Raw genomic sequence first — 25,007 nt, forward strand, 5'->3', positions numbered from 1 at the left:
CTATAATGCTTCCCCCATCTATCAGAGGCCTTAGAGGCTATTGTTGGGTGGGAAACGTCCTGGAATTTGGCTCAGTGATCCCCTTTGGGGATATGAGGTTCTTTTACTTGCCGTAAAGTTAAGACACGGGACACACAGCTTAAAGTCCCTCCCGGAGGACTTGTTCCCTGAATTTTTCCGCGCTTAAAAATTCGACGACCTCCGCCGGGTATTTGAACCCGCGTACCATGAGTCATGAGGTGGGAACGTTACCTCTAGACTACGGAGGCCGCTTTACAAAGTTAGATAAGTTGAATTGTTTTATCTGTTTATTAATTCAAAATATTATCTATATTTATAATTTTTTAAATTGTTTCCTTGTAATATTTATATTTGCTTGTTAATCTTATATTTATTTTTGACAGAATCTTTTTATGACTGCATGTTCCTTGACTTCCTCTATATCCAACGGTTGTACCAGCCTGGATTAACAGAAATAAAATAAATAAATGAATGAATGAATAAATAATAAATTTGAATATAGAAGACTCAAGACTGAGTCCATCGGGACTCATGACCACATTTTATAGTCTCAGATTTGAGACTCCCCCCAACCTGGAGGGCCAGGTACCCATATTTATATCCCCCAGGAACAGGGTGACCCGGTTCCTTCTTCACTACTTCCTATATGTTGTGTCATGCTGTTGCCTAGCAACTGCCACCTCTTCTTGTTCCACTATTCCAGCTTTCAGCCATTTTGTCAGAGTATTTATGTTAAGTATAAGAAGTACCAGTTCTTTGCTTGGGATGTGGATATGTTGCAATATATAGCAGTCAAAACTCTTTAGAAGATATAGCACTCAAATTAAGAAATAAGAATTTACTCATCTCATTTAAAAATTGATGATAAGAATTTGAATTGCATAAAAAATTATCCTGCATTATTTACACACTGCTTTACCAGCCATGGCTACCAAACTTATGGGCAGAGTATGGAGTAAACTTCATAATATTTTTCAGTGTGCTGTACTTCATTCACCACAGGAAACGGAATGGACAGAACCAGACATGAAAGTTACATGCTGTAGTATCATTCTTTATATTTCACCTGTTCTTACAGAGATGCCCTAGAAAAGCCTGATGTCAACTCCATGTTATACTGCAAGACAGATGGACATATATATGCTGGTTGTGGTGATAACAAAATTTACATCTTTACTCTGGAGGATGGAAAACTGGTAAGAACCTTGGAGGGCCATGATGACTATATCCACAGCATCCACAATATGTAAGTAATAAATAAGCCCTTAAAACAGTGCCCTTTACTTATCTTTCTCTTTCCTTTCCAGCTGTTAAATTGTCTTGCTCTCTTTAAACACAAGTTAAGTCCTAATAGATTTTCTGGTCTAAGGGAATGCTAATGGTTTGCTCATTGGAAGCTGGTAAATGACACTGTTCAATATCCTAGATTCCATTGCCAGAACAAAAATTATTTTATATTTTTTGTGTGTAAATTCAGTGGGTCACAACTTGTGTCTGCAAGTGAGGATGGTTCTGTAAGATTATGGGACATGAGGCAGAAGATACGCACGAACACTGTACAACCATACTTGAGTGAGAAACTGGTGCGGCCAGAGCTTGGAAAATGGATTGGTGCTGCTTCCTTAAGTGAAGACTGGTTGGTAAGAGGAATCAGCTGCTGCTACAGTATCATTAACAGGAGCCCATGCAGTCATACTCACTCATGGAGCTGAGCCTTTCTTGAGAAGCCACCAATTGTGCACCCAGCATATTATGGAACCCAAAGGTTCATTACCGTGTTATGTGCTAGACTTATAGTAAAACAGAGAACACAGCTAGAGATTTCTGACCTTATACAACCATGTAAACAGAGAATAGTAGCAGGAAGTGCTGTAATGTAAAGGGAATGAAATATTAAGATACACTGGGGTAACTCTGCATAACATTTATATTACTTTGCAATGACTGAACTTTTTAGCTAGAACAAATGTAGCATCAGACTCACACTGAAGTCTGGCACACCAGTCAGATGTGTTTATATTATCACCAGGAAACGACTCTGGGAACCCTTGTAATTAAGTCCATTTTGCATGCTGGTGACCACCTTCTGGAAAACAGCTCATTATGTTGAAGAAATGGAACATTATGATCCTTAATGGGGTACCTATAATATTATATTTAGCCCTTAAGTAAAGTGGCTGTTTTGAATTTCTGTTTTTCAGAGTTACAGTTCTGTGCATGGATAGATTAATCGCAGTTAATAGGTCCACAATGAAATCTGTAAATATGTAATGGAAGTGTTTTCAAAGTCCAAATGTTGAGGTGTCTTAAAGGGTTCAAATGGACAGATGGCCCAAAATTAATTTTTATTACTAAATTTGACAAGGTCAGGACTATTAGATTTAATGGCAGTCAGAACTTTTCTTTAAACTAAAACTAAAAGAAGGGGGGGAGGTAAAGCTATTCCTGTAAGAGGCTGTGGAGTATCATAGGGTTGTGAGATGTCAAGGCCCCTGCATTTTCTAGACAGTCAGTTCACAGATGGCAGTCAGGTTGTCACCCTTATGTGCTGGCCATCCTTTACCCCCAGGAAAATTCCTGGTAGTCATTTCTGTTAGAGGCTTAGTGGACCTCAGGGCCATATTTCAGTTGGAAGGATGAGGAAATTTGAAAAATTCCATGAGATTGGGAATCAAACCCATGACATTCCAACTTGTATCATAGTGCCTCAAACAAGTACGCTACCATGTGCCCTCTCTTAATACTGTAACTGAACTGGAAGAAATCTTATGTTGAAATCTGTATGTCTACTTATCCCTATTGAAAATAACTGAGCTAGGTGTCATAGAAGTAGTGCTGTAGACTTATATTTGGGAGATGCTTAATTTGAATCTCTACAAGGACATTGGCTGTTGTGGTTTTCTTCAGTCCCTCTATGGAGATGCTGGGATATTACCTGCTTCTTTCCAGACTCGTGTGTGATACCATTCCATGCTATATTGTCTGGCTACTGACAGTCTTGTGAAATAACATGCAAAAGAAATATTTAAGGGGGAATGTTCTGGTGCCTTTGAAACTGTTAATCCTGTTACATCATATTGAGTCTCGTCCTGTGGCCTTCCTTCCCTAGAATATTTTATTCATTGTGTATGCATGTTAATGTTGTGTTACGTTGAAAGTGAGGGCAGATGGTACGGGATCAAGTCACACTTCATTTTAGAGACACAGAAACTCTGATTTATTTATGTGAGTAATGCTAGTTTCAAGCTCAGTTTATTGGTCTAGCCTGAAATTAGATATGAACCCTCACACTGGAAGCACTGTTTGTTAACAGCATAAGTATGTTTACTGGATAGCAGGTGATCATAATTTAAGTTACCAAAATATTTTTCTCATCTTTCTAAATGTTTATCAGTACACAGTATTGAAACTTTCTACAGGCAGTTATTAGATTAGTTACTGCTACCATATGTTTTATTCTGTTACGATAGAATGAGGTTTACCAACTGATCTGCTTTAGATGGCACACCACATGAAGTGGCAACAGTATGTAAAGGGTTGTAGGGTTGAGTTATTTAACAATGCTTTCATTATTAACACTTCGTGGACCGGTGATTTAAATATTTAAATCACCCTGGGGACTGGCATTTTTAAACATACTACCCTAACTTTCGCACTGTTCACTTTAAAAGTTAATATAAAATCTCCTAATTAATTTTTTGAACTAAAATTTTTGAAGAACACTTACCAGTGCTCCTAGACGTGCTTGAGGGTGTGATATTTCTGGAAACTTTCCCCTTTGTGAAGTGGCATTACACAGAACTTGCAAATGTAGACATACTCCTTTTTTTGTGAACTGTGCAAACATGGCATTGTCTAGAAGTATTCTTCCCCTTGGAATGTTCACTCTTCACAATTTTCACGAGGGTATTTTTCTGGATATCACTCAAGAGTCGCCCTGGGGGGTCCACATGAGGCCTTCATAGGGTGGGAGTTGATGGGCCCCGTCGTACTAAGTCTTTGTGTGACCCTGGTTCTGCCGCCACCATCTGGACTGTAGCCCAGGCCTTTGCCACATTCATCAGAAATGCTTTGTATTTCAATTTTGAATCAGGGTTTAGATTTTGTTTAGAGTTTTTGCTGTCCCCGCAATGTTACTACACGCAATGTTATTACCCGCATTATCGTCGGAGCTACTGTCACTTTTACTGTCTGTGGCCACAATTCTTTGTTGTCCCCCGTCACTGTCACTGTCTGAATGACAAATCATTACTACGCGTCTCACAAGGCGGGTCAGCTAGGTCATCAGAGGAGAATTTCCATTCTCCCCACTAGCTACTGGCTGATACACACAGCTTGAAGAAGGCAAAGCATTTTCCTTTATAGTCGGTTAAGTAAACAGCGAGGTCAAGTTACTGACTGCTAACTAAACATTCCAGAGTCTTATCACGCATCTGCAGGCGGTTGCGTGCAATGTAGGTGGTGCCAGAGCGATGTATAGTGTGTTGCAACTTATCGTGTTCTAAAAGCCTGTTAACATGCGAACGGTCCGCCATGTTTAAAAGGGAAAAACTTTTTAAAGGGTGCGCGGTCCGCAAAGTGTTAAGACTATACAGTGTCAGACGGTAGGATATCTGGTAAACAGGAAAGGATGTGGCAGGAAGTATTGATGGCCTAATTGAAGTACTATCACAAGTGTCCAGAGGGACTTCAGAAAACCACAAGAGACTAATTTAGGGTAGCAGTGTCCCAACCAAGATTTAAACTGAGCAGCTTCCAAATACAAGTTGACAGCGTTCCCTCTAGATTAGCCTCTTCAGCAAAAGTTCATAGGACTAACACTATTTCAAGTCAGTGATTTAGAGTTTTGGAGTAGCTGTCTGGTTACTAATTAGAACACAGTGTGTTCATTGTGACATCACTGTTGTTTCTTTCTGTATATGTTAAGTCTTATTAGCCAGAACAATTCTGTCACAAGCAGTTAGATGTGTGCATCATGATATTAAAGGAATTTTATTATGCTTTAATTACAGCTGTGTGGTGGAGGACCAAGACTCTCATTGTGGCATCTTCGTTCACTAGATGTTACAACAGCTTTTCAGTTGGATGATTCTGGCATACACGTGGCCATGTTCTATGATGACCGCATTATGGCTGGTGGAGCCAGCCCACACTTCTATAATCTAAATTATACAGGAGATATATATGCACAAATTCCATCTTCTTCTACATCCATTTATTCTGCGGTGTATCAAGAAACCCCACTTAAGGTAAAAATTTGCTGCAGTAAACATGAACTGTGGAAGTACATATTTGCACCATATACTTATCAGTTAATCCTGCCTATTAATTACATATTGACTTTATGGGGCAAAACCTTTTCCTCAATAGTATCCAGACCAGCCCTGGGGCCCACCCAGTATCCTGTACAGTGGGTATGGGAACTGTCGTGAAACGAGAGCTCGAGGGGTGTATTCTTGCAACGTCACTTTATTGCTCAACGCCGTAACTATAACACAAAGTGTTGAACAAGTCGTTTCACAGTCAGTCCTTTTGTGTTAACAACTCTCACTAGAATGTCGAGCTGTCCGTACTGGCTAACCACTGGCTTCTGTCAACACACTCCCTTCGTGTTGGCTTCTGCTGGCTTTTGTCCTCTTTCCTGCTTGGTCCTCAGCTGGCTTCTGTCTGCACCACTGCCTCAGCTTCGCTTGTTATACTTCAAATCGGACAAGTGGGAAATGTCCCCTCCAGCAGCACATCTACTGTTATGTCACAGCAGGGAAGTATTTATAGGCCTGTTTCCTAACAGCAGGAGCAGTGTCCTCTGCTGTTTCATCATAGCGTGGAAGTGTTTACTGGCAATGTGTGCATTATCGCATCAAGCTGAGTCCACGATTCCTGACAGGAACTGTTTCTCTATGGCTCGTTGACAAATTATTTTGGACGTTTACCATGAAATACCAGGACTGTGAAAGTCTGATCCTTTTAGATACATTGAAAAATAATTTGAAAACAGCTTGTTAGTTTTATCATGTCCCTCTGTTAAGAAGTAAGCAGCAGCTAACTTACCTGATTGATTTCCATCAAGCTTGGTATGATCAGACCTATGTTTAAATTTGTCTTGCCATTTTGATTTTATTCAGTTCGTTTTAAGAGGCTGAATTTGTATGTATATATACTGAATCTTTTTCAAGATTCTGAAGAAACTTTATATACAGCTGTCTTGTTATACAAGTATTACAGTGTGTAAAATTTATCCACTTAATTAATTTTAGAACCACTTTATTTAAAGGCCTAAGTACTTTGTCATACGTATCTTTTGAGTGTTCTGGCAGCTGGTGGTGAAACTCAGTTTAAAGTCACATTAATGTCAATGGCTATTTGCATATGATATTGTTACATGAGTTATTACTGTATGTGAATTTCATTACTTAATCACCTGAATACAGCTTTGAGCATATCTTGCTAAATACTCACTTGAAAGGAAAATGACTTCAATAAAACTTAATAATTATCCATAAAATAAACATGTTGTTTCTTATACAATGTTTAGGAAAAGATTCAATTATTTCAAGGAAGTCAGTAATGTAATAACCATACCATATGTACTCAGTGTACACCACTGAAAGCTTCATCCACACTCCTGTTTTTGTCTTGCTATGTAGCTCATGTCTGCCTAATTACTGAGACAGCAGACATTTATAAATGAAACTTCAGCAGTAAAGGTTATTTACGTGTACTTGTTATATCTCACATTATATTCTGTAGATGTCATGAAACTAATCCAAGCACTAGAAAAGCATTACATTCTTTGTTCATTTACAAATATCTGTATACATGACACTTGAGAGCTTTGCTATGTAGTTCATCAGAAGGACCATAGATGGAAAACATATTGTAGCATGTAGACCTGTAAGTGGGTAATGACCTTGAAACAAACAAAGGAACAACATCTGCTGCTAAGATTCTTAATAGGCAAGTATACATACCCATTACTGAGTAATGCCTTTGCAAACAAACATGGTCCCATGGAAATGATTGGAGTAAAACAATGAACAGTGTTCTCTGTGTGGTCCATACTGAGATGTTATTCGGAGGACAATTGTAGCAAGAGAGAGAGTTGTAGGGGAGTCTGTGAAGAGAAAACTTAGTCGGTGCAGTTGAAGAATATCCACTGTTAGAAGCCATTACCAGGAATGACTGGTGAAGACACAGTAGACTAAAAAGACTTAGTATATGCTATTTTTTTTTTTGGCACTACAGCCCCAGTAGGCCTAGGCCTACCTCCATGAACTTCTCCGTTCACTTCGGTTTTTCTAGATCTTACACATACGGTAGGACTCCTTGGGCGAGTGATCAGCTCGTTGCAAGGCCTCTACCTGTAGACAAACACAGAAGAATGCACACAAACATCCGTGCCTTGAGTGGGATTCGAACCCATGATCCTGGCTTCCGAGCGAGCGAAGACAGTGCATGCCTTAGACTGCTTGGCTACTGTGACCTACCATAACATACATTTCTTAAAATGGAGAAAATGTTATCTACAGTCATTGTCTCTCTCGTATTATGATCCATCCTTTGAAGTATTTCCATCATCTGTGATTCCAGAATCAAACTCATAGTTACATGGAATGCTTCTGTTCCCCTTCAGACAGCTTCTGATTTGTGGAATGTGCTTCCTTAAGTCTCATTGGTGTTTAAACATCATTAACCACCATTTCAGTTGCTTCCCATCCTTATATCAGTGAGATTCTAATGTCTTTCCCATATCTTGCATTATAAGTGTTAAATCTTTGGGATACTCCCCCCAAATCCTATGCATTTCATTTTGATACAAGGATGTGTAAGTTTCATTATAAGTAGGTGCTCTTTCACTATACATTGTCTTATAGTTCAGTCAATAAAGCCAGTCCATATTTCCAGTAAAATTATTGTGCAAAACATATTGTTTTTCTACATAGAAGAGGCCTCTTAAGAAGACTGTTTTGTGCTCATGTCTGTGGATGAACTTCAGCTTTATCCATTTCTCTCCCCCCCCCCACTTCCTAGTGTGAACATTCTCCTCATTGGTCAGAATCAATGTATGAAAGCATTTTATTCCTGAAGCAATAAATAACAAAATTCTATATACTTGGGTTAAAAGCAGCATTCACTTTTTGTTACTGTCAGGGTAAAGTTGTCCTTGTGCCTAAATGCCTCACCATAAAGGCATATTGTAGGGGAGGGTGGCGTGAGTGGAGTTTCACTCTTGGTCTCTGCATTAGGTGCAGATAAGAAACCAGCTTCACATTGTGGCCATTATAATTTTGAGGAAAGAACACCTGTTATCCATTGGCGAGGCAAAATAACAGGATACACAATCTATATGTGATGGCAAAGAGAAAGAAAACCTTTTGACTTCAAAGTTCTTTTACAGTTTTTGCCACACGTCTCGCAGCTAAAGCTACTATTACTAATGCCTGAAATGAAAATTTTCAGAACATTGCTACTTTAATTCATTTTAAACACAGTATTTTCAATAGGTCATGTCTCAGGTCACAGTGGTTGTGTGTGATGTGTTAGTTAATTGAACCATTCCATCTCATTACATTTTGAATTAAGACTGCCAGTGATGATAATTGGTAATATCCTGTTTGCTACATTTGCAGGTGATGTGTATGGCTGGTTCCAGTTCAAAGATTGATCTCTGTACAAATTTCAATTACCGAGATCAGATTCTTACGCTTGCCCCGTGACGTAATTCTGCTGGAAGATGAAGTGCACTTTTTTATACAATTGTCATAACATAATGTATTATTTGCCTACATGGTATAAAGTAAAGTGAAATATTTGTTACTTAATTAGTCTTAAAGCTTAGTATGCAGATAAAATTGTCTTTGTCTTTTCCTGTCATATCCAACCCTCTCTCCACATGCACTCTATTAGATAAATTTTCAGCAGGAAAGTACAGTAGTTCGCAGTGTTGGAACTACAAACTGTTTTCATTAATGATAGTCAGTAGAGGGCAATGGCTGTCATGTCCCCCAGATCTGAACAAACTCTACTGACTGGGTAAATTTCATAGGCTATCCATTCGATTGCAAATGTGCCTAAAACCAGTTTCAAAGAAGAAAATACTAACTACATATTTACACCATTTATTGACATATCCGTTAATAATAACTTCTGTCATTCACTATGTCTACTTACAATGTTAAGCCACTTGTGCAACAAGTGATTTGGCTCAGTCTTACATTTCACAGTGAATGAATATAACAGTGAATGATCATACTCGCCCCTCCTCAACTTCCCTTTATTTGACTGAAGGTAATTTAAGAATCTGAAATAGAATATGACCTCATTTAAAATTAAAATTTTACATTTGTCAATGAATAAAGTTAATCTTAATTATTGCAGAATACTCCTTACTATGTTGGTCTCTCAGAATGGAAACTGAATAGGACAGGCAAAGTAATCAGAAGCAAAGATAAGAGATATAATGAACTTGCCTGCATGAAGATATAGTTTAATGTTATGTGATATCAGACTCAAAATTTGTGTCTAAAAATATTAACTAGTTTCCTTTTTTAGAACAAAAGATATTAAAATATTTTGAAATAGGAAAAACAACATTTTCAAAAATGCTCTGCCATCTCAACAACTGAATCAGTTTGCAGTGCTGCACGAGTATATCTCGGTGTGTAACTATCTTTCATGTCACTGCAGCCCTTGGGCTGAAATTAATTCTTTCCATCTTTCCCACTATCAAATGTGTGAGATAGCTTCTCAGTGTATGTTTTCTAAATAGTATACCACACTTTTAATATATGTACAACCTTTTTATTCATGCCTTTGGTTTATATTAATCCTACTGACATGTGTTAGTGACTAGACACAGGGTTTGGATTGATAACTGGATTTATTGAATGCATATGACTTGTAACCACAGGAAACTATAACAGTCTCACTGATTTACATGCTCTAAATCTCACTGTAACTATAGCACACGTGAAGTCTTCAATTGCCGCGAATACGTATTTGGTGTGCCGTTGCTTAGCACTGGCAACATCTATACATTCCACTATTCAAGCTTCATGCGTACATGCAACTGTTGTTTTAAAAAGTATGTATAGCTGTATTTCAATTGTGTGTTACTTTAAATCAGGTCATGACCCCCGTCTTCTGTGGAACCATTACAGGTAGCATTAGGTTAAAATTTAACCGATGTTACGGTTAATTTCCTGCTATGAGTATGGCTGAAAAGTTTGAGGGTGTTCTCATCCCATGTTAGATGTTAATGCTGTCAAATTTCTGAAGGGAAAAATCTCTGTATTCTTTGATATTTGTTGACTGAACTAAAGCATTCTTCTCAAGAGGAAGTTAAATTTGTTGCACTACTCAAAGAACCAGTGATTTGTTTTGTTGTCAGAGGAAGCCATGTCCAGCAACAACTGAAGGTATAAATCCCTCGTTGCCATCCCTACTTCGCACCCAGAACCAATCCTTGAGGTGCCCACTCACAAGTGCTACTACATCTCCCTTTGTTACAGAGAGCGTGTTTCGTCCCTTGCTGTTATAATCCGACCGTATCACAAGAAGAGTGTGTCTCGTTGTGCCTTTACACTTGGCACTTGCTGCAGCTCTAAGGTAAAGACGGTCCACACTTCGTTCCCCACATGCTGACACAGCGTCTCTTTCTCCGCCATAGCGTCCACGTCTTCCCACGTGGCTATAGCAACGTCCACGACCTCCACACTCTGATCTCGTGCCGTCTCGGATTTTCTCACTGTCTGTACGGTTTCCGAGTGGTTGTGGGAAGATATCTGTGTGCGTTTCCCAGCATGGTGGTGGTTTGGAAGTTCGATGGGGTGGCGGTAGTATTCCTAGTGGAAGACATGCAACGTAGCTTACATAGCCCTCTTCCCCGTGAGGAGTCTGGACGTACAGCCATGCCTGATTTTTGAAAACTGCGTTCACAACCATTCCGAGTGGCAGAGCAACTTCCTCTTGATAACCACCTATGCGCGTCTGATAAAGGACGCACGGGAATGCGAGGACCACTGGGATGTTCGCCGGTTTCTCTAGTGACGCCTGAAACACACATCAGGTAGCTTTGTAGTGGGCCTTTTTGTGTTCCTTACTCAACAGTCTGGAAATCAGATAAGCTTTCGTAACTCGTTAAATAATTAAACAACTGAGCTAACCGTGCAGCAGATGAGATGTGTGTATGGTGTCAGAGTGAACAGGGATGACAGGGAGGAATAAATTAGGCCATGAACCACCGACCACGCAGCTAAAGGGTACACACTGTATGAACGATAACGAAGATCAGAGAACGACCGAAATTTGTAATTATATACGATGTTAACGAAGGCGAACGAACGATTCGTTGGCCTTCGGTCCGTTTAAAAGCTTCGCCCGGCATCCAGCGGGCTCGCAATCACCGGGCTGCTGCAAAGAGGAACGCGGATACTAGCGCTGGCTACCCCGCTGCGACGAGATCTTTGCTCGGCATCCAGCAGGCGTTCCCAGCGTCCGACAAACGGCCCCTTTCAGGGACAGACATATCACCGCCGTCTGTAGCTCAGGTTAATCCGCTACGAAGGGCGTTTTCGCCTGTTTTCATCAGACACGCTCTGCTTCCCTGATCGCTTGTAATATTCATTCTAACGGCAATAAACATTTGTTATAGTTTTACGTGGCTGTCTCTTCGCGCATCAACATCTCACATATCATGAAGTGGTCAGACGATGGTGTAGAAATTTTAGTGTCAGAATTAAAAAAGTAGAAAAAGTATAGCTATCCCTGTAACAGGCTCTGGAGGCCAAGAGGGTTGTGAGGCGTCGAGGCCCAACATTTTGTAGACAGTCGGCTCACAGGTGGCAGTGAGGTTGTCAGCCTTATGCGCCGGTCGCCCTTTACCCCCAAAATCTTCAAGTTATCAAACAAATTTATTTTATAAACTACAACGGGTAACAATTTCTGGGGAGAAGTCGGCCAGCTGCTTGACTACGAGGAGATGGAAGCCAAGAAACGTGGGGGGGAAAAAAAAAATGTTCACCGTTGTCACCGATCAGGCGTGCGCAGCAAAAGCAGAAGCTGGAAAAATCTGGAGAGGGTATACAAGAAATATGTCAGTCAACACCGGACTTTATCTAGGTTCACAAATTCGGGAACAACAAACTTGGCCGAATGCGAACGCAATTCAAGTTATCGAAAGGGGTTAAGGCTACATAATCAAGTTTCTGGCTATATTCGACATATATTCAAAACGTCTACATGCATCTTGTTTGTTCTGCGAACATCAATCGAAAGACGGAGTGGATTCGTGTAAATTTGCATAATTTCAAGTTAATAATACGAGGTACTTTTCTTTTTACTTGCAGTGTTTTGCGGCTACTCCGTGCTGGCCCTTGTTACTTCCGGACACAGCGATTCAGTCACTACTGTAAGGATGTATGGAAGACCCATACTTAAACCCCGCTAGTGCCGTCTGCAGTTTTCCTTTGATAGCTATCATAAGATGATTTGTCTTTCGATTATGAGAAAATATAAGCGTCGTATAATGCTAGATTTGTGAAGTATGAAGGGATGAGCACTATTCATGCGGTTTCTGGCCAGAGATTCCTACCCTGATATAGCAGAATGGACAAGAGTGCCACTGTGTTGGAAAATACAATCATCACTCCACTATTTCTCGGGTTGTCCCTAAGTACGAAATTTTAATGCAGAGCTTCATTATGTCTTAGCAGTGAAATGTATTTTCCTGTCTTTGTTTAGACACTTTGACTCCTGAGTTCCGAAAGCCTGCTGTGTGTCACGGTTGTAAAGATGCTCGTGTTTTGTCACCAGCATTGACCTTATAAACATTGCGCGCCTCTCTGAAATGCTACCTTGGTCCTGACACTTGCTGACAAGATTCTGCCTCTGCTCGTCAGTCGGCAGATAAGGCGTAAATATGCTCTGTATGATCCTAATGACATTCAATTCACGGATGATGAGGCGCCTGTTTTCCTCAACAGGTCTCTAATTCGTATTACATTTTCATCCGTGAATGCATATTTAACTTTTAGCGTTTTGGGGATGTCTTTTCATTTCTGAGCACCGAGAACAAATCAGATTTTTAAGTTACGTTTATCGTTCTCTCCCTAAGCACAGGCTTTAATATATCGCAGGTTTCAGTTTTGCCTAATTTAAAACAGAACTTGATGCAGTTGTGCTATTATTTAGTCTAACGCTTTTGAAACAATGCAGACAGTATTACACAAAGTTAATTTTATGATATATCACTTCCGAGAGACATATACTGCGATTTTAAATTCAAAGAGAAAGTTTCAATATACTAGTAGTTACTATAGGATTCTGACGATGGTGTATAACACACTGATATGTTGGGATTTTGGACTTTATCCATCGTCCTGGTTTTTAAGATAACAAATAAAAACACGACGTTTCGGAAACTGGATCTGTTTCCGTCCTCAGGTGAAGGAAAACACCTATTCAGTTGGGTCCCTTAGAAAGAGCTAGCCTCAATCACTGGACAGTCCAGTGATTGAGGCTAGCTAGCTCTTTCTAAGGGACCCAACTGAATAGGTGTTTTCCTTCACCTGAGGACGGAAACAGATCCAGTTTCCGAAACGTCGTGTTTTTATTTGTTATCTTAAAAACCAGGACGATGGATAAAGTCCAAAATCCCAACATATCAGTGTTTCAATATACTGTATAATAAATTAAATGGCGGTTTCTTTCTTTCGAAATATAATGGTGTTATATCCCAGAAGACAGAACTCTAACAATTAACGTTGTGAGAACCTCAAATCATACTCCTACATAAACTAACTGGAATTATTAGAAGACCTTTCAAAATGATATGGGGCTAGAACTGCAACTAAGAATGCTCCTTCCAGATCAGCCTTTATACATGGCAGCGAAACGCGAGGGCTAAGAAGCCAAGGCAGGAAGCGGATAGGAGCGGCTCAGATGACGTTTCTGTGGTGTTACGCTGAGGGACAAAATGAAAAGTGACGATATACGGGAACGACTAGAAACATAACAAAACGAACAGTTCCAAACAAGCCGGAATGTGTAGAGAGGACAGTCCTGAAAGCGGGAAGAGAGGGCCTAGGACGATCTAGGAACAGCTCGAGTAGCTTCGGAACGGGACAGTGACACAATTCTTGCCACAAAAGAAGAATAAGAAGAAATATTCTAGGACACCGCCGGTCATGGTAGCCGAGCGGTCTAAGGCTTGTACTGTCTTTGCCCGCTTGGAAACCGGGATCGTGGATTCGAATCCCACTCAGGGCATGGATGTTTAGTTTGTCTGTGTGCGCTTTTCTGTGTTTGTGTACAGGTAGAGGCCATGCGACGAGCTGATCACCCGCCCAAGGAGTCCTACCGAATGTGTAAAACCTAGAAAAACCAAAGTGAACGGAGAAGTTCATGGAGGTAGGCCTAGGCCCACTGGGGCTGTAGTGCCAAGGAAAAAAGAAAAATTCTAGGACACCAACATGAATAGCAGGAAATGTATACTAATTATGAAATGGTGATTTGTAACTAGGTCATATACTGCCCCAGAAATTCCGAGAAAACAGAGAAGAGTAGAAGCCACCCAGACCTAGTAATAAAGAGGACGTCCTGGGAAGAACCTGTGAGAGGATTTTTTTCCCCTTGGCACTACAGCCCCAGTGGGCCTAGGCCAACCTCCATGAACTTCTCCGTTCACGTGAGAAGATTTGAACGTGAAGTATTCTGTCTGTACACAAACGGTAGCAGTATTAGATATATTTCAGGCCTATCTATGAGTATATTATGTACTAAATGACCTGCTTCGGTGCGTTTCTCAATTTAATTTTGCATGGAATCATTTCACTTTCGAAACATATTTACGAAACTCCTAATAAAATTCTTACACGTGAAACAAAACTCTAGGCCATAAATAAGTAAAAGTGAGGACATGAGATCAACATATCATTTAATTGTATATATTCAGAAACAAAAGTCGCACTTCATATATACGAAAAATTGAGCTTAAACTCTAATATGCCGCGCATTTACAATACTCATTGCGAAGAATAGTCTTCATTTCTTCTGCAAAAATTATTTTTAAGTTCGGCTTGATATTGGAAATCTAAATTCTCAATCCTGGCCCCCCATTCGATTTGTTTCTCTATTTTATTTTGTCGCTGCGTAATTCGAGAATCCAGATTCCCACTAGTACAGTATGTGCAGACAAAGGATATCAACTGGCGAATCGCAGGTCTCGATAAAGTTCTTTATCCTCTGAAGCACAAATACACTTTATTTTATTAGTTTCTTCTACTGAATATGACATTCATCATCTAAAGAAGCTCCAAAATTAAAATTATTTTAGGCGAAGTTTATAATAATAATAATAATATAAAAACAAACAAACTCCGTGGTTTTAGTCCGCAAGCGAACTATACGGACCGAGCGACCGCCACTTGTCGGCGAAGTTAGTGCCAACTTTAGCACATAGAAGGTGTCGAGTGGTCAGCGCAACGAATCCCCACGGCCGTTAATTTCGGGTTTCTAGTCCGGAGCCGCTGTTGTCATGAAATAGCTCCTCAGTTATCTTCAAGAGTCTGAGTGGACCCCGTTCCAGACCCACTACTTCTCAGAAAATCTGGTAGCGCCAGGAACTCTGACCATCAGATCATAGAGTCGGTCCAATAATAATAATAATAATAATAATAATAATAATTCAATTCAATTCTTGGTTATAATAATAATAATAATAATAATAAATGTTCATGCACTTATTATTACAGATATTTTGTAAAAATAAAGAATAATAAATAGTAAAATAACAAATAATAAAGAATTCCTTAAATGCGACTTATGTCTTGCGTCTCGTTAATTTGCAGCCTAAGGTTTTGATTCTGAAAGGCACGAACATCGATATACTCGTATCTCTCGAAGTAGGGCAATTTTGTTACCTTATGACAAGTCAGTTTATTCATAGGCATCTTACGTGTATTCGTATACACAGCTTATACGCGTAAATGCCTACCAAACACATCGAATTTACTTCCGAGCATCTTACTTACATTATCTGAATACTGTAAAGTAAGTAAAGCTATCCACGAACCAGGCCGTAAAGGCCCATAGGGTTGTGAGACGTTGAGCGTCCCACATTGTCTAGACTCTTAGACAATCGGCTCAAAGATGGCGGTAAGGTTGTCAGCCCTACGCGCCGGCCGCGCTTTACTCCCCAGGAAAATTAATTAATTAATTCCTGGTACTCATTTCTGTTAGAGGCTGAGTAAACCCCAGGGCCTAGTGCGGCTGGAAGGTTAGGTCAACTGAAAAAAATCCAAAGACCTCATCAGAACTTGAGTAAATGTCAAGCGCTATAGTAGGTTAGTTCATAGTTAAAACAGCGGAATTTTATCGTCCAGGAGGTAGGCAGCTAGAATTTCAGCCAGAACTCGGCTATCCTGACTCACGTCTTTCCTCAGTTTTCTCGGCCCTATCAGACGAATTAGTACACTCAAAATGGCATTCTAAATTTCTGACTTCATCACGCCCCATTCAAATTTACATAGCTTTCTAGCTGATACAGCGCCGCTACGTAGCCTTCCAGTGGTGCTAAACCCTCGATCATCCGCTTACAGTTAATCTGGATGTCGGATAATCTGCATCGAAATATAAAAAATGAAATACGCTCTTTACAGTTGAGTACATACTTTAAAAGACACAAGGCATTTAGGAAGGCAGACGAGTCACTTTTCTGTTCAGACAAAACTTGACAGTTTCTTCAACCCTGCGCTATTACGTTAAAAAAGGAGTACAACTTCTGAGTCTTCTATCGATGAATAAACGTACTGTCTTTTTATACTTTTAAATAAAGGCTATATGGTGGCATTTTATTATTTATTTTCTTCAGCACTAGTTGTATTATTACGTTGTCCATTTGTTTGTGTTCCACGTTTCTTTTTCTTTTAGTTCAATAATCCGGATGACCTTCCCCCCAGTTACTCTGGATTAGCGAGGGTTTACTGTATTGGCCATAAAACGCAGCCTACTTTAGTATGTGGGCAGCCTAAGAGTGTCAGTGAAGTACTGTATACAGATGATCATGTGCTGCATGCTGAAAGAAAAATCCATGTTTTATATAAATGTACTGAAATTGAAAATTAACTATTATACGAGTACGAGTATATGAACTTTTCTGTCCATACAAGGAAGAAGAAACATTTTAAAGAGGAGGTCTAGTAATGTGAGAGACAGTGTTCGCTGATACAACCAGCGAGACAAGTACGTGAATTTGAATGTCCTTGACATTTGAAAACCCCAGACGATGAAACAGATTCGCAAAATAAAAGGCAGACGTTCACACCTATAAGCGGAAACATTTACAGACACTCTGGTAATTCCTAGGAAAATTCATTTAAAATTGTATAAGAGGTTAATTAAACTTGTGGAAAAACGCATTGGCGTGGGTACGTGTGTTTAAACAAACGAGAAGAACGGGCAAATGAATCCCTCTCTAGAATTAAACTGGAGCCAGCGAAAAGACGGCAATATGAATACTTTGCCCACTGTTGTAAAGATCCCCAATTTAAGATGACGGAGAAGAATTATACATTGGCCGAAGGTAGCCCAGGACACAACAAATTCTGCCCTAAATACACAGTACTGAATGTGGGCTACCTAATCTGAGTCCCTTAGAATGCGCTTTCATTACATACCTTCGTTAGAAACGCATCCACATCCTGAATCTCGTACCCAAAACGAGAATGTCTTCTCTCTTTTCCAGTCTTGTGTCTCGGTGTACGAGTGCGGTGGTGTCGATGTTTCCCACTCCTGCCACTCTCACTGTTAGCTAGCAACAAAGACGGTTCCGATAAGGCCCTCTTTGCGATCACACCCACACTTCTATTGCTGCTGTTGCTTCCACTGTTCGCTCTAGCATTGATATTATTTATATGTGCTTTAGCGTTATATTTGGCTGCTGGCTTCTCTGTGCTGTTCACGACTGTCGCAGAAGACGGTAGCGGTTCATCGGCAGCAACTGAAGGAGATGTCGCTATCGTAGCAGTTGTGCTGGTGGTGGTGGTGGTGGCTGTGGTTATGGTAGAACTGTTCTGTCGGTCACCTCTTAACACCCAAGTAAGAGAGATTTTGGGACGAGTTCGCGCCGCCAGGATTGAGGATGACCTCTGACCCATGTCCTGCTCCTCCTCCTCCTCCTCTACTTCGTCCTCTCCTGCGCTACCACTTAGGTCAGCAGCAGCGTCCAGGTTGCGGCATGGGCCCACCAAGTCGGGAGCAGCCAACCAGACTCCATCCTATAGGCACGACAACAGACCATTCATATCAACTCTTTGATAGTACCATTGTCTTAACTCAACGTTGGGGTCAGCGTGGTTCAGATCACAACATGGGGCCAGCAGAAGGCCGAATTCTTCACATACTCATCCCCAGGGTAAGGGGCAGTAACCAGATAACAGGTCCTAGGATCACGACAAGAATAGACAAAGCCATAGTCTCTGTAGCTTAAAGCCGTCTGCTCACTTATCGTTTCTACTTCTAAATTCATCAAGTTTTTTTTTATTGTTATACTACCATGGTCTCGCAATTTGCGAAACAGCAGCTGTGTCTGTAGGTCTACTCCTGTACACAAGTATCAAAGTGTCTATCTGCTTTTCTGGCCAAATTCGAACTTCACTGCGATAGTGCAAATCATCACATTAAATTCTGTTCTCAGGAGACGTCTAGGGTTACGTGCCCTGTTATTAATGGAGGAAAGCGTCGCCAGAAAGACAAAGCTATCTTGTCAAAGCTGTACGAACTTCATTATGTGTGTTATACCACTATTTATCTGTAAAGACGGATAGAACCCAACCGGAAGAGGAACCCAGTAAATCAGAGATTACCACATAACCTGCTTAATATCCCGCAGAATTCACTGTCATTAAGAAACGTGAGAGATTAAGAAGTGTTATGCATGAACTCTCGATGCCTGATAACTCTGTTTAGCTACCGAGGTCAACCGAAGCCAAATGTTATGGACCTATGAAAATTGCCCGCAACCCAACTGAAGTAATTTGTGGATCACACCAGGAGCAAAAGTTACAAGAAACGAAGTGTAGTTCGGACTATTTGAACTCGTCCCTTGCAACGGATAAATGAGAATACATTCTTGTAGGTTATCTTTAAACAACGACGGCTTTTTACATTAAGACTTCAAATTATAGCTATATTATCATTCCATTATTCATACTTGTAATCAGTAACTTATCTCAGTCATATTATTTGTAATATCAAATACCTATTTTAAAAAAAAACTTATCTCTGTGGCCAGTATCCAGTCTACGCCTGGGTTTACTCCTCTTAGTTGTCACCATGTCCATATTAGTAGGTCTGCACTGCAATTGCTTATAGAGTGCCGGAAATAGAACTCTGGCCGTGTATTAATGTGCATGAGTACAGGACGACCCTCAACGTCAAAATATTCACACAGTTTATGACAGAAAACCGGAGAATGGATTCAGAATTTAAAAGTTTAAAACTAAACGCAAACAGACACTTTATCGTACCTTTAAGCCCCATCTCCTACTAACAGGCGAGCACTCAAGGGTGCAAGGAAAAGAGTGTCATACAATGGCACGCACTTTAAATCCACTAAGCCTCTATGCTAGCGCTATCTGGCTAGCTAATCCTTGCTTCTACATTCCTGTCTTTCTATTTCTATCTTTATTCCTCAATGTTGTTGTTTATTTATCTATACATTTTTCTTTTTTTTTTCTTTCTATATACATTCGCAGTCATGCAGACAGCCTACTGAGAACCAATAAACAGATTTTCATGAAATTTGACACTGAAGAATTGTACGAAATATCATGAAGCAACATTAATTTCATTTAGATTGGACATATTTAACGAAGTTTTTGAAAGAAAACCTAAATATAATTCTGCGCATGTCTCGCTAAATATTTTGTGGAGAAGAAAGGTTTCGATTAATCTTGTAGAGAAAAATAAAGCACAGATTTTATATTCGGTACACTCTTTCCGCATATTGAGAGATCTCAAGACAACTAAAGATAATGGATATTATGAATACATTTTCAGACACTCATATTCAGCAATCAGCCCCGTGTCCAGAGCACACAGTCGAAGTTAAGAAAAATAACAAGAACAAAAAAATATCCTATTATTGATAGTGTGACGCTCTATTACAATAGGACTTTGAAACATACATTAAACTAATTAATTATTTAGATTTAATTGTTGGGTTAGAATATGTGACAACAGCAAATATTGAAGCTTTAACGCTGACTGTCTAGTCATTCAGTAAGTTTACGTAATTTTGACTTCTCGTCCACCGTGAACTGTGGCATGTAATATTAATATTTATTACAAGGGAAGAATTCATCGCAGACTTAATTATGTAATTTATTTACAGTTCATTCTGCCGAATGCGCCTGATGATTGTACTGTCGTATGCCACAATGTCGGGCGACAGAGTGGATACTTGTACCTGTGGGTTGGTCTCGACGGAGTCGGTTGAGCGGCTAACGTTGTCCGTCGTTGGTGAGATAAACTGCTGGAAGATGCTAAGATTCAAGAGAGTTTATTACACAATAAATAAGTGTACAAATGTAACAACAGCAAGTCTGCTTAAGGCTTGAGCAGTGGCCGACTCCTAACTGACAAAGTACCGTCCTACAGACTAAACTTCGTAATCAGATTAGAAAGCGTTTTGGATGGTTTGGGTCAGGGTTCTTATAGCCCTGTCCGCAGGGGTGGGGGTTGTGTGAAAGCTTCCCTGGAAGATACAAGTTTCATCAGATAGGGATGTTCTAGAACATTCTATTGTTATTTCATATGGTGGGTCTTCCCGGACCTTGGCTTGCTTTCTCGGACTTTAACTGATGTTTTCTAGTTTCTCTGTGAAGCTACGTGACTATTCTTATTTGCTTCCCTTAGTTCAAAATAAGTCTTGTTTGCCCTCTGGCAGATAACATCGGTGAAAGTCGAGTTACAGTATGTGACAAGCCTGTGCTGTTCCATTTCTCAGTTCTCAGTAAGTATTACATGTGGATTTAATAAAATGTTACTTATGAACCAAAAACCTTGTAATTATTTTATCCACCATATACCTGTTATATTAATGATTTCTACTCCATTACACCGTCATATACAACACTACTATATTACACCGGGGGGGATGTTGTGCAATATTAAAAGTTTATGATATTGTTTCTCTTTATTTTTGTAAATTTCTTTTTGTCTCGTGTTTTATTGTCTTCAGCGCTGCAGGGCGGCCGAGCCATACCTCGGGCTGCCGACGCCGTCCGCCCACCGCAGCACCAGGTCAGGTCATGTGGGATTTGTGGTGGACACAGTACTTCGGCTTCCCCTGCCAATTATCATTCTGCCAACTGCTTCACACAAATTACTCGTAATTATCCTATCTTCATCCGTATATAGTCTCCATGGAGGTAGGCCTAGGCCCACTGGGGCTGTAGTGCCAAGGGGGGGGATGTTGTGCAATATTAAATACAGAAATAGATTAAAGGAATTAGTAAACCAACTTTACACAGTAGAGACCCTTTTGACAAGCTGGTAGTCGCTTAGCAGCTCAGAAAATTGCCCCAATTTACGGAACACGAAAGTTATTCAATGTCGTGTTCACAAAAATCCAACAACAGGTAAAAATCATTCTTCGAACAACACGTTAATTTCTAATTTCAATACGTTTATTCCATATTACACGCCTTTTTCAGTGCTCCCTTCATATCAAATTTGTTGCGCCTAGGATCGTCCATACACAGTGCGTCCAGGTTGCAAGGACTGTGTTCATTAAAAATATAAGACGTAAATGTTTTTTTTCAAAATTTTCAAAATAGTCTCCTTCTGAATCAATACATAGCTGGAATCGATTGAAAAGTTTTCGAAAACAGTCACTGTACTCCTTTTGTGGAATCGCATTTAAAACGGCGGTACATTCCCTTTGGATGTCCCGGATGGTGTCGTGACGGTCTCCTTTCATTGCCAACTTAACTTTTCGGAACAACCAGAAATCTGCTGGAGCCAAATATGGCCAATACGGAGGATGCTCAAGGACTGGTACCTTTTCTGGCCAAAAAATCGCGCACGATCTTCGATTTCTGGGGTGGGGCATTGTCGTGGAGGAGCGACCAGGAACCTTGCTCTTGATATTCAGGTCGAATTCGAAGAATTCTCGCCTACAAACGATTGGGGACTCCGAGATAATAATAAGAATTCACTGTTTGACCTTCCGGCAGAAATTCCTTGTGAATGATTCCTTTGGAATCGAAGAAAACGGTTAGCAGTGTCTTTACTCGACTCTTTTGCATGCGCACTTTCTTTGGTTTCGGTTTCTTTGGGCTCAACCACGCTGCACTCTGCCGCTTTGTGAGAGGCTCGTATTGAAAACACCACGTCTCGTCACCACTAACAATCGATTTTGTCAATTTTGTATCACTTTGGGCCGACCGTATCATGTGTTTGCAGTGTTCCACTCTGGCATGTTTTTCATCGCCTGACAGCGCGTGCGGTACAAACGGCGCACAGACCTTCCCGTTTACCCAAATCATCGGTCAAAATTTGATGCACAGTACTTTTTGGTATTCCCAAAACCTCCTCAATGAGTCTTGCAGAAACACATCTGTCTGATGCAAAGATTTCGGTCACTTTTTTGAAATTATAGACAGCCACAGCTGAAAGTTCAAGAATCTTAATGCCACAACTCGCCAACAGATGGCACTGCAGGGCAAAATTAAAAAAAAAATAAGTGCTAACGGATCCTGGACACACCCTGTATGTCTTTCTGACATATATCAAAACTCTTCATATTCGTACTTACAAGCCATAATTTAAGTCAGCATGGTCCAAAAGGAGAGAGATACAAGTGCCAGAAATTTATGAGCAGGCTTGTACCATAAAGAATACATGCCACAGCCGAACATGAAGAAGCCCGGTTGCTACAGACCATATGTCAAAGGGTCAGTATTGTACCAGTCACAAGAACTTCCTGCCTTCCAAGTTTGGGACAGGTAAGCACACCAAAACTCTATAATGCATGGGCCATGCAGTAGAAAAGAAAAAAGACAATTTAGTAGAACCAAGCATGGACGTTTTGATGTGTGATACACCATTGTTTCACTGCGTAGGTCACCTCTGGTCAGAACTAACCAACTCCATCCATTCCGATAGCACGAAGCAAAATGCGACGATCACAGACAGGGACAGGCAAGTCGAGCCGTCAGCATATGAGGCCAGAAGCTACTTGATACACTGTACTGCATGATACTCAAAACGTTTTTCTGTCAAATACGGAATGCATGAAATCTGTGGGATAACTTCATTAAAATTAACATAAATACATAAATAAGCTAATTATTAATTAGTCGATTTGGAGCCTAAACATATAAACATACTATGCAGACGTCCAGTGTCCATGTGTCTATGTGCATAATCTAAATGGACAACATTACGAGTATATCATGTTACAAAGGGGGTACAACCCGCTGGAGAAATTATTGAGAGTGACGGCCAATTACATTCCTCATATAAATGTACATGATAAACCGTGTCATGGAGCACAGACTTTCCAAAATGAATATGTTTTGCTTAATATTGTTCATCGTTCATGTCTTCTTCTTCTTCTTCTTTTTCTTTACTAGCGCTATAATCCTGTGTGAGTTTTGGCCTCTTCTATGGTGAAGGTTTCGTAACAGTAATTTTTTTCCAGGGTGAGGTCGTTAGCCCCATGCCCAATCCCCAACCTGGAAGACCAGGGCCTACACTTTGTCTGGCCTCTACCATTTAACCTGCCTGGCTCTACCAGGAGCTTACGCTCCGACCAGCATAGCTGTCTGGGTTATTGGGGTATGCAAACCTCTCCACGATAAGGCGGTAGCCATTGATGATATCATTCGTGTACATGAATTAAAATAAATGGTAAAATTTCGTCCATTGTGTGCATTCATTTTTGAACATTCTGTGTTATGTAAGCACAGAAATAAAACAAATTTGATGTCTGGGATCCATCTACATGTTTCGTTTCAAGAATTCTACTCCTCATTCGTAATTACATCAAAGGTATTTTCGTCCTTAAGTTTCCATAACGTGTCTGATATGTATCTTCAGCTTTCTGGGTTAGCCACCTTCAACATGGCTTAACTGTACTCGTTGTCGAAGCAATTCCAACGTTTCGGCGTATATTACAGTCGTAATCTTCAGAATAACTATGCGACATCGAAACAGCTTCAAGATACAACATGGCTATACCCTCAAAACCGAGTTTATATCAAATATTAAACCCATTTTCACAAGAACAATACCCATCTCAAGTCTGTGATATTAAATTCGAGTTCGTCTATAAACAGTAGTTGCACAAAAAATGATTGATAAATTTATAGTCCCTAAACCTAACAGTAACCATCCACGTATTTAATATTTCTGGAAATCTAACACAGAAAGCTTCATTCTGTAACATTCTTTTATTACACTAGGATATTTACTACCACAGTCAATAATTTCGTGGACTGGCCGCAAAGCGTCGTTGTAGTGCATTACAGCGGATAGGCTGAGGCACGATGTGATGCCCTGTCGGTTCATCTCTCGTCACAGCAAGAGACAGTTGTGTGCAAACAGTGTAAGCAGAACTGCTGCCTCTATTGTGAACTGCAGTTAAATGCGAGTGGCGGAAATCGAAAATGTGGCAGTTTGAACAACGGACAAACATTAAGTTCTGCCAGAAACTAGGCAAATCCCCTAGCGAAACGTTTGGCGTAGGAAGAATTGGCTGTTGCTATACGACAACGCCCCTGCACATCGCTCTGTTCTTGTCCAAGAGGAACTGGCAAGGCAACAGGTCACCGAGTTGCCACAGCCTCCGTACTCACCTGATCTCGTACCTTGCGATTTCTTTCTCTTTCACCGCGTGAAAGCAAAGCTACATGGTCGAAGATTTCAAAGGTCCGAGGAGGTGGTCATTGCCACAAGAGACGCCGTACGGGAATTTCCCG

General features: G+C 40.3%; 2 protein-coding genes across 2 annotated transcripts in view; one reads left to right on the forward strand and one right to left on the reverse strand.

Annotated features, from left to right (window-relative positions):
- The window catches only part of LOC111874746 (THO complex subunit 6), a 10,485-nt gene extending 1,642 nt beyond the window's left edge, over window positions 1-8,843 (forward strand). Inside the window, exons 3-6 of the mRNA XM_023870493.2 lie at window positions 1,100-1,267; window positions 1,499-1,661; window positions 5,034-5,270; window positions 8,652-8,843. Coding sequence (XP_023726261.1) covers window positions 1,100-1,267; window positions 1,499-1,661; window positions 5,034-5,270; window positions 8,652-8,738 — 655 coding nt within the window. The 3' untranslated portion in view covers window positions 8,739-8,843. The remainder of the gene's footprint in view (window positions 1-1,099; window positions 1,268-1,498; window positions 1,662-5,033; window positions 5,271-8,651) is intronic.
- A 106-nt stretch (window positions 8,844-8,949) lies between these two features.
- Window positions 8,950-25,007, reverse strand: part of LOC111874763 — a 34,438-nt gene continuing 18,380 nt past the window's right edge. Inside the window, exons 4-5 of the mRNA XM_023870534.2 lie at window positions 17,697-18,296; window positions 8,950-11,073 (exon numbers count right to left, since the gene is read on the reverse strand). Coding sequence (XP_023726302.1) covers window positions 10,408-11,073; window positions 17,697-18,296 — 1,266 coding nt within the window. The 3' untranslated portion in view covers window positions 8,950-10,407. The remainder of the gene's footprint in view (window positions 11,074-17,696; window positions 18,297-25,007) is intronic.

The sequence above is a fragment of the Cryptotermes secundus genome, unplaced genomic scaffold, assembly GCF_002891405.2.
Source record: "Cryptotermes secundus unplaced genomic scaffold, Csec_1.0 scaffold838, whole genome shotgun sequence".
Classification (NCBI taxonomy): Eukaryota; Metazoa; Arthropoda; class Insecta; order Blattodea; family Kalotermitidae; genus Cryptotermes; species Cryptotermes secundus.